The sequence below is a fragment of the Anopheles aquasalis genome, chromosome 3, assembly GCF_943734665.1.
Source record: "Anopheles aquasalis chromosome 3, idAnoAquaMG_Q_19, whole genome shotgun sequence".
NCBI classification, from domain to species: Eukaryota; Metazoa; Arthropoda; class Insecta; order Diptera; family Culicidae; genus Anopheles; species Anopheles aquasalis.
In genome coordinates, this window is record NC_064878.1 from 55,248,549 (window position 1) to 55,258,548 (window position 10,000).

Here is a 10,000-nt window from a genome sequence, read left to right on the forward strand (position 1 = left end):
GCAACGTGTCTGTGCTTTGTCTCCTCCCCGTTAGAACATCACCGAGCTACCGAAACAGCTGACCGTGAACTTGCGATTCCCGAGCGAAATGCGTACGGCCATGCTACCGGGTGCTAGCTTATGGGCCAGCTGGCAAACGTTCTCCATCTTCCCCCGGTATCAAATGTACGGTGCCCGAGCGGTCAATGTAAGCGATGGAGGCTATCCGGCGAACTATTTCGCCGAAGGGTTCGCCTCCCTCCAGAATGCCATCAGTTTGGCCGTGCACGAGCTGCGTGGAGGCACTAGTGGGACATCCCTGCCGAATGTGTTGCTCAGGGTATGTAAATGCGCCATCAATCAATTTCCGTGACCACAAGCTTTATCATGTACACTTTTTCTCATTCCAGCGCTTCCCTTATCCACCGTTCTACAACGATCCGCTACTGTTCGGGCTGGAGTCACTGTTCCCCGTCATCATTATGATCGCGTTCTTCTATTCCTGCATCAACACGGTCAAGTTCATTGCACTCGAGAAGGAACGGCAGCTCAAGGAGTCAATGAAGGTGATGGGACTGAGCGGGTGGATACACTGGGCGGCCTGGTTCGTGCGCACCTTTCTGCTGATGTCCCTTTCCATCATCCTCGTGACGGTGCTGCTTACCTGCAATCTCACCACCAACACGACGGTGGCCATCTTCGAGTTTTCGAACCCGTTTCTGATCTGGACATTTTTGGTCGTGTTCGGTATTACGACCATCATGTTTTGTTTTATGTTGAGCACGTTCTTCTCAAAAGGTACGCAACAGGGGCTGGTGCGTTAATTGGAGTGCAGCTTCTCAAATAATCACTTTTATATATTTTTTCTTCTTCTATCTGCAGCTAACATCGCAGCCGGTATGGCCGGAATCGTGTGGTTCTATTCGCTTGCACCGTACCAGCTGACGTTTAACGTCTACCAAAGCATGTCATTCGCCACCAAGCTGGCCATGAGTCTGTGGAGTAACACGGCCATGGCGTACGGGTGTTCGATGATCATGAAACACGAAGGAACGGCCATGGGGCTGCAGTGGAATAACCTTTTCCAGCCGGTCAGCGTCGACGATTCGCTTACGATGGCGCACGTCTTCGGTATGCTGGTGTTTGATGCGCTGCTCTACCTCGCCATCGCCCTGTACGTCGAACAGATCGCTCCCGGTCAGTTTGGTGTACCGCGGCCCTGGAACTTCCTCTTCACCAGGGCATTCTGGGTCGATGAAGTGTTCTGCTGGGGCACGGCAACGGAATCCACTGCTAGGAGTGATGAAGAACCGGCGGAACGAGCCCGTCTCAATAGCAGCCAGCGATATCTGGCCAACATGGAGTGTGAACCGACGGACAAACCGATCGGCATTGCCACGATCGGACTGCGGAAGGTGTACGATGCTAAACCCGTACCCCGGGTGGCCGTCCAGGGGCTGACGGTGAACTTTTACCGCGACCAGATTACGGTTCTACTCGGTCACAACGGTGCGGGCAAAACGACAACGATGGGCATGCTGACCGGAATGTTTCCACCGACGGACGGTAGCGCTACCATCGAGGGCCATCCTATCGGCCAGAAGCGTAACTTTCGGAGTGTGCTGGGCTTCTGTCCGCAGCATAATGTCCTGTTTGATGAGCTAACGGTTGCGGAACATATCCGCTTCTTCGCCATGCTTAAAGGTGTCACCGGCGCGCTGGAGCTGGAAGCGGAAATCGGAAAGTATCTGCGTGCACTGGAGCTGGAGTGTAAACGGGATGCACCATCGCACACACTGTCCGGTGGTATGAAGCGACGCTTATCGCTCGCCGTGGCGCTTTGCGGTGGCTCCAAGGTGGTGTTTGCCGATGAACCAACGTCCGGGATGGATCCGGGTGCGAGGCGTACCGTGTGGGAGCTGCTGCAACGGGAGAAGCGTGATCGTACGATCGTACTGTCGACACACTTCATGGACGAGGCCGATGTGCTGGGCGATCGGGTTGCGGTCATGTGCGACGGGGAGCTGCGAGCCATCGGGACACCGTTCTTTTTGAAGAAACGCTTCGGTGCCGGCTATCGGTTGGTGTGCGTTAAGCGACCGGACTGTCAACCGGAGGTGCTTACCAAGCTGCTCGGCCGTTTCGTCCCGAACGTGGCGATTGAATCGGATATCGGTACCGAGCTAAGCTACCGGTTGCCGGAGCAGTACCGTGGCAGCTTCCAGGCGGCACTGCAAGAGTTGGAGAAGAACGTCGAACGGTGCGGCATCTCGAGCTACGGTATTTCGCTCTCTACGATGGAGGAAGTGTTTATGAGGCTCGGTAGTGACGATTTGCGCATTGTGAGTGAGCAGAATGGAACTGGACCAAAGCAGCACGAGACAGCGGAGCAGCACCACCAGGATGGTGTTGCCTCAGCTCCTCAGATCACAATTACCGAGACGTACGAACCGCTGACGGGCAATAGGCTTCGCTATAGCCGCATTAGGGCTATGGTGATCAAGAAGCATCTAAGCTTTATCCGTTCGTGGAAGATCTCCACGATACAGGTCCTGCTGCCGACCGCATTTGTACTGCTGGTGATGGGGATCGTACAGATCATGCCCAATCAAACGATGCTACCACCGTTGAAGATCACGCTGGCGAGCTATGACCATACCAGCACCGTCCTGTCGGTGCACGATCAATCCACGGCGATCGCCAAAGCGTACGGTGAGCTGATTCGGGAGGCAAAAGGACGCACGAAAGCTGCTTCTCACGATCTGATCGTGACGGAGCAAGACTTTGGAGACTTTATACTGGACAAGGTAAGTTCCTAGTATGTGGGATGAGGCCCTAGACGGTCAGTACATTTATAGGTTCTCTCTTTCTCCTTCTTCCTCATAGTACGGCCAGAGCGTTTATAAGGTCAACCGGGATTACATGATCGGATGCACGCTGAACACCGGGACGAACGTGCACACGGTGTGGTTTAACAATAAGGGCTTCCACACGGCCCCGCTTACGCTTAGTCTACTCCATAACGCGATCGCCCGTACGGTTTGCCACAACTGTAGCATCACGATCGTGAACAAACCGCTCCCCTACAGCACACACGTGCGCTTCCTGCGCACCCAGATCGGCAGCAATCTCGGCTTTCAGCTGTCGTTTAACACCGGCTTCGCGATGGCATTCGTCGGTGCGTTCTACATCATGTACTACGTCCGGGAGCGTGCCTCCGGTTCGAAGCTGCTCCAGTTTGTGGCCGGTGTCGAACCACTGACCTTCTGGGGCGTTTCGTTCCTCTGCGATCTGGCCGTCTACTGCGTCGCGATGGCACTGTACATTGCCACACTGGCCGAGTTCGGTGAGGAAGGTTGGTCGACGGCGGCCGAACTGTGGCGTGTGGTGCTCGTATTCCTTTGCTTCGGTCTAGCGGTCCTACCGTTCACCTACCTCGGGGCGTACTGCTTCGGTGTACCGTCGACCGGGTTCATTAAGATGCTGATCTTTAATATCTTCAGCGGGACGGTCATGTTTACGGCCGTGTTTTTGCTGCAGGTGAAAGAGTTCTCTCTGACGCACGTGGCGGAACGGCTCGAGTGGGTCTTTATGGTGTTTCCCGTGTTTGCGCTCACGCACGGGCTCAACAATATCGGTGTGATGGAGACGAAGAAGCAGATTTGCGGTGCGTTCTGCGAGGCGACACCGTTCTGTACGGAGAAAATCCTCTGCAAATTGCGCTCGGAATGCTGTGGTGAGTGTGGCGTGTACGCGTGATCTTTTGGCACTTTTTCCTCATCATGATCACTCCTTTTTCCATTTGTTTCTCCCAATCGTCAGAGTTGGACATCTTTGCCTTCAGCCCTCGCGGTATCAGTCGAAATTTAGTGTTTATGCTGACGGTGGCGGTGGTGTGCTTTACGATTCTGCTGCTCAAAGAGTATCGCCTGCTCGCCGGTATCAAGGTGGGCCGGCTCGTGGAGAGCTTCATCATCCATCGAAAGCACCACCACGCTAGCAGCACCATCAGTGGTGGTGGTGGTGGTGGTGGTGGTGGTGGCGGCGATAGTCGCGAAGAGCGGGAAGCCATCGCACTGCAAGAGGATTCCGATGTGACCGAAGAACGGGCACGTGTACAGCGGCTGTGCGATGATCGAATACCGGAAACCGACCCTCCGGAGGCACTGCTGGTGCTACGCGATCTTAGCAAACGGTACGGCTTCACACTGATGGCCGTCAATCGGTTAACGTTTGCCGTTGGAGCACGCGAATGCTTCGGGCTGCTCGGTGTCAACGGGGCCGGCAAAACATCCACCTTCCGGATGCTGACCGGTGACCGGAAACCAACGTCCGGTGATGCCTGGATCGGTGGCTACAGCTTACGCACGCAGCTACCAGCCGTTTACCGTCGGATCGGCTACTGTCCCCAGTTCGATGCACTGCTCGATGATTTGACGGGGCGTGAAACGCTTCACCTTTTTGCCCTGCTGCGCGGTATACCGAGCTGCTCGATCGCACCGATCGTTGAGCGGCTCGCGGTCGAACTTCACTTTGCTGTTCATCTGGACAAACGAACCGCCCAGTACAGTGGTGGTAATCGGCGAAAGCTCAGCACCGCCCTGGCACTGCTTGGCGATCCGGCCGTCGTCTACCTGGACGAACCGACCACCGGGATGGATCCGGGGGCGAAGCGTCACTTTTGGAATGTGATGTGCCGGGTGCGTGCCGAAGGACGGACGGCACTCGTGCTCACCTCGCACAGCATGGAAGAGTGCGAGGCGCTGTGCACCCGGCTGGCGATCATGGTGAACGGTGCGTTCCGCTGCATCGGTTCAGCACAGCATCTGAAGAACAAATTCTCCCAGGGTTACCTGCTCACGATGAAGCTCAAGCGGACGGCATCGAGCGGGGCAGTTCGTGCGTTCGTCACGGACACATTCGCCGGAGCTAGCCTGAAGGAGGAGTACCAAAACTACCTCACGTACCACATCGCCGCCGCCACCGATTCGGGCCGGCGTTGGTCAGACATGTTTGGGTTGATGGAGCGTGCCCAGGAGCAGCTGCAGCTCGAAGACTACAGCCTGGGCCAGACATCGCTCGAGCAGGTGTTCCTTACGCTTACCGCCGACCAGCGGGCTAGCGATGAATAGTGAACTAAGAACAACGCGGATCTCCTCGTTCGCCTTGCCCATTGCCTCGCCTGTACTTAACTCGAATAAAGTATTACGTTCAATCCGATCCGATTATTATTTAATTTAATTAATTTATTCATTTTGCCATTTAAAAAGTGAGTGTCAAGGAAAGGGAATAGGCTCAGCTATCCCCATAGCTTCATTATACAAAGCGATCGCAGGAGTGATTGCTTACGTTTTTCGTTCTTAAATGCCTACACGTTAAAACCGTTAAAACCGAAATCACTTAATCACTACGAAGATCATTTGCCATTGGGTGGCACTACTGTGGAACTAGTTAATCTAACTTAGCTCGTTGGCGGTTGTGGTGAAGATGATGATGATGATGATGGGATCAATCGGGATCGGAAGTACGGAAAGGCGTGGGGGAAGAAAATCAACAAAAAGGAACTAAATATGCTAAAAACTTTTACAATACTACTACTAACTGCTCATTGCCATTGCCATCTTAATGAAATCGCCTAATGCCATGTCTAATGCTAATCTCGTCACCGGTTTGGGGCCTTACCCTTTCGCCTAATTGTTGGCCGCATTGGCGCTGTTAAGCTTGGCTTGCTTTTTGTTTTCTCGCTCGCGCCTCCGCAGCTTCTTGCGCCGCCGGTCGATGCTCGCCAGCTCGGCCTTGATGGCGTTGTACGTTTTCCGCAGCTCCTGGATCTTCTTCTTCAGTATCGCTATCCGCTGGTTGTTGTTCAGGCTGGGATCTGCAAGGCAAACAAAACAACACATTAGACCGCCGATCGAGGGATCGCCTCTCTCTCTCTCTCTCTCTCTCTCTCTCTCTCTCTCTCTCTCTCTCTCTCTCTCTCTTTGTCGTCATTTACTTACCCAAGTTCACCAGGAAGTTGTATTGACCCGTGCGTCCCGATTTACCGAGTACCACCGACGAGGCCGATCGATGGAAGGCAGCCAACGAGTCCGAGTTATCCTCACTATCCGATGCTGTATAGCAGGAGAAAAAGGAGAATGTCAATAAAGGCATGATAATAAGAGAAAAGCCGGAAACACCGCCACTAGCACATACCATTAGCCGTGGTCATGCCACCACGCTGACTGCGACCGTAACCGCTGCTGGAACCATTGTTGGCGCTGCTATACCCACCACCTCCAGCCCCACTACCGAAGTTCGACGGTGCCGTACGACGGTGTCGCTTGTGACTTGGTGGATCTTCACTCGGTTTGCGCTGACGGCGCTTCTTCAGCGGCGATACAGATGCTTCCGGATCGTGTGCTACAAATGAAAAGGAAGAGAATGACATTCCCATGCAACGACGGTACCGATTGCCGGGCCTTGCGATACTCACTCTCATCCTGGCTCACCGAATCCCGGGGTGAACTGTTCGGGGTATCGACGGCCGATTCACCACCGCCAGATCCCTTGCCAGGTCCTCCTCCTCCACTGTTCACCGTGCCAGCTGAAGGTACTCCGCCGGTGCGCACCGATTGACCTTGCGAGGAGCTAGAGAACTGAACCGGGTTGGGTGCAGCCGCTGCTGCTGCTGCTGCTGCTGCTGCCGCTTGAGCTGCACCGGCTTGGCTGGTGCTGCTGATCGTGGTGTTCCCTGCGATCGTAATCGTCACGACGGGCGGTTCGAGATCCATCGGTACCGGTTTCAGGTCGGTGGCTGCCGTTTGCATGTTTTGTAATGGCGGTGCTAGGAAGGTGGAGGAGACACCGAGCGGTGTCTCAGCGTACACCTTGCGCCCCGTATTGACCGGTGGTAACCGATCCTGATCCTTCGGTGCCGGTGAACCCGGAATTGTTTCTTCACACAGCAACAGTGAGAGAGATTCATTGTTGGCCTGTTGTTGTTGCTGCTGTTGTTGCTGGGATGACTTTTCATCCATTACAAGAGGATCTTGATTGCTTGTCCTCGTCGTCACGATCGTTGAGGTTGCTGAGGTAGAAGATGGTTCCGAGCTGGTAGTGCAAGATCCAGCGCCAGCGAGCTGTTGCTGTTGCTGCTGCTGCAAGCGATCTAGTTCTGCCTGATGGTCCGTTTGCTCTTTCAGCTTCAGGAAGCTCTCCGATCCGAGACCACGGTTCACGGTGTTCAATTCACTCTGTATGATCGTTTCCAGGATGTTATGTTTCGCACTACTGGAGGCTTTCTTTTCGATCTCCCGCCCTCCCGCTTGCCCACTAGAGGACGTGGACGATGGCGTGCGTACGGTTGACTGCGAAACAGAAGATTCCTTGTTGCCGCTCGAGACGGAGATGGTTGGATCTTGGCGGAACACGATCTTTTCCTTCTCTGCAACGGCGGCAACGGCCGCCGCCGAAGCAGCGGATGCCATTTCGTGCGTGATTGAAGATCCAGCTGCTGTACCACGTGCTGCTGCTGCTGCTGCTGCTGCTGCCGATGGTGCTTTATCATCAAACAGTTCCCGTTTGGCGATCACGTTCGTCGTCTGGTGGTGATGCTTCGTTGAGTGATCGTAACGAACGATCAATGCTGTCGTTCCGGAGGGAAGACCGGTGGTTACGGTGGGGGTACTGGTGGTGGTTGAGCTTGTGCTGGGATGTTGGATCGATCCTCCTCCAGGAGGTTCTCCACTGCCCTGGGACTCTGCATCCTCAATGATTAGCCGATGCTCGGAATCGTTACTATCGGTGGACTCGTCATCGTGCAGGAATCGTGGATCATCTAGCTTCCGGATCGATTCGGTCAGATCGTTACTGCTTCGAGCGGTCGGTAGCATGTGGTCCAGCAGCCGGTGTGCCGTGCTCGATTGCTGCGTCTGTACACCACCGGATGATGGTGGTTGATGCAAGGATGAAGACTGCTTGGGACCACCGACCACCGATTGCTGACTGATTTTACCGGGCGTTCCCTTCACCATTCCATCGACCGATGATTCCGATTCCTTCTTGAGCGAAGCAGGTAAGGCGGCGTGGTGCGGTTCGGTGGACAATGTGCCCGAGGACGATGGTTTCGTCGGCGTGGCCACACTGGAATGCGGTGATTCCAGTTTGATCGGTGTGTGCGATACAGTCACACCACCGGTTACAGGTACGATCGTAGCAGCGGATGACACGACGTTGGATAACGACGCTCCACCGGTCACCTCTTGTGCTCCTCCTCCTCCTCCACTGGCGGCCATACCAGTGTTCACGACGTACGACTGTTTACTGTGTAGCGGTGGATGATGATGCATTGGCATGTACTTCAGCGTCACATGGTCTGGTTTTTCCTGTTTGATCGCCGCGGAATGCTGTTGCTGTTGTTGGCTGAGCGCCTTCAGCACCTTATCGGCAATCGAGGGTGGTTTCTTGACCGTCGGTGCATCAAACTCAAAGTTCATATCGTTGAAGTACTTCTTACAGTTCTCCAGCGTCGGTTCTTCCTTCTGCTTATCATCGTTGCCCGCCATTGCCAACAGGACGGCAGCGGACGGAGAGGATCCTCTGCCCAACCCGGAGCTACCCAACAGAGTTGACGTGCCACCGGCACGGTCCAATCCACTACTCGACGATAATAGTGCACCGGATGAGCCTGTTCCTCCTGTCCCTGCTCCAACCGGAGTAAAGATACCAGGTAACGTAGGCGTTGGATGCGTCGGTTTGACATCCACTTCCTCGCGAGATGATTCCTCTTTCGTACCAGCACCAACAGTAGTAGTGCCGGCCGAAGCAGTACCAGCACCTTGTCCCGGTACGCTAACCAAATTGAAGCTCGGTGATTTACGGAGAACATCAAACGTTGAGTCAAACCGCAACGGAGTTGTCGTTGTAGCGGAGCTAGAGCTAGTGGCAGCTGTAGCACCACCAACTCCTGCTACTGTTGTTGCTGAGCCAACAGTGGACATCTGCACGACTCCAGAGATAGACGTAACGGTGGTCGCCTTCTGTGGAGTTGACTTATCAGTGCTAATGATGGTAATCTGTTCAGATGCTCCACTTGCACTGCTAGCTAGTTTCTCGCGATCATCCTTCACTTCTGGACGACGGCCCATGGGTCCTTTAGTGGCTTTCACTAACGCATCACTAGCCCCTACAGTGGCTCCCGAATCCGTCGGTTTGATTGGCGATACCTTCTTCATTCGCTTCATTGCACCGAAACTGCTACCAGTGCCTGCAGCTCCTCCTGCTACTGAATCGGATGGCGTCAGCAGCTCCGAGTGTGGCATTTTGCGTTGCAGTGGCTTCTTCCGCTTATCGTCCAGCAGCAATCCGCTACCGGTGGAAGCGGCGGTGCCAGCAGCGGAAGCCAGTGTCAGCGAGCTGACCACTTCGGCCGGTGGAACATCGGATACAAGCTTTCTGGCCGAACCCGTCGTTCCCTGGTCCTGCTCCTCGAATTCATCCTCAGCTTCCTTGAACTCGTAAATATCCGAAATCTTCTCATCCATCCGGGTTGCGGCGGAAGATTCAAAGAGCGATTTAATCGACAGCGCTTCCTTGCTGAGCTGCTTGTTCTGGGCCGGTGTTAGCGTGCTGGAAGAGGGAAAATGTTTCTTCTCTGTCATCGGTGCACCAGCTAATCCTTTCGTGCCGGACAGGCCCGACGAAGTACCCGTTCCGGCCAGTGAGCCCTTCTTCTCACCAAACAACAGCGACGCCGAGGTTGAGGAAGAGAGCGCCGCATTGGCCGGATTAAGCAGCTTCTTCTCGGCACGCAGAGCTGCGAGTGTGGCACTACTGCTGCCGGCCGCGTGAGCCATCGAAAGGGGAGCGCTTGGTGTTGATACCACACCACCAGTGATCGTACTGGCCAGGAGGGGCGATTTGCTGATCACTGAGCTCACGCTTTCACCGCTACCCTCGGTCGCAGTTGTCGATGGCTTGGGGGGCGACGAAGCGGAAGAAGAAACCTTGAGCAACTTGGCAGAAGCACCACCGGATC

At 54.8% G+C, this 10,000-nt stretch overlaps 2 protein-coding genes across 3 annotated transcripts in view; one reads left to right on the forward strand and one right to left on the reverse strand.

Moving 5' to 3' along the window:
- The window catches only part of LOC126578912 (phospholipid-transporting ATPase ABCA3-like), a 6,172-nt gene extending 973 nt beyond the window's left edge, over nucleotides 1–5,199 (forward strand). Inside the window, exons 3-7 of the mRNA XM_050241942.1 lie at nucleotides 35–319; nucleotides 390–777; nucleotides 862–2,786; nucleotides 2,866–3,715; nucleotides 3,802–5,199. Of these exons, the coding sequence (XP_050097899.1) occupies nucleotides 35–319; nucleotides 390–777; nucleotides 862–2,786; nucleotides 2,866–3,715; nucleotides 3,802–5,111 (4,758 nt within the window). The 3' untranslated portion in view covers nucleotides 5,112–5,199. The remainder of the gene's footprint in view (nucleotides 1–34; nucleotides 320–389; nucleotides 778–861; nucleotides 2,787–2,865; nucleotides 3,716–3,801) is intronic.
- The window catches only part of LOC126578911 (pneumococcal serine-rich repeat protein-like), a 9,902-nt gene continuing 5,101 nt past the window's right edge, over nucleotides 5,200–10,000 (reverse strand). For both annotated transcript variants that reach the window (XM_050241940.1, XM_050241939.1), the window contains exons 5-8: nucleotides 6,458–10,000; nucleotides 6,178–6,384; nucleotides 5,982–6,095; nucleotides 5,200–5,857 (exon numbers count right to left, since the gene is read on the reverse strand). The exon at nucleotides 6,458–10,000 is cut by the window's right edge and continues 1,135 nt beyond it. In XM_050241940.1, the coding sequence (XP_050097897.1) occupies nucleotides 5,670–5,857; nucleotides 5,982–6,095; nucleotides 6,178–6,384; nucleotides 6,458–10,000 (4,052 nt within the window). In that variant the 3' untranslated portion in view covers nucleotides 5,200–5,669. The remainder of the gene's footprint in view (nucleotides 5,858–5,981; nucleotides 6,096–6,177; nucleotides 6,385–6,457) is intronic.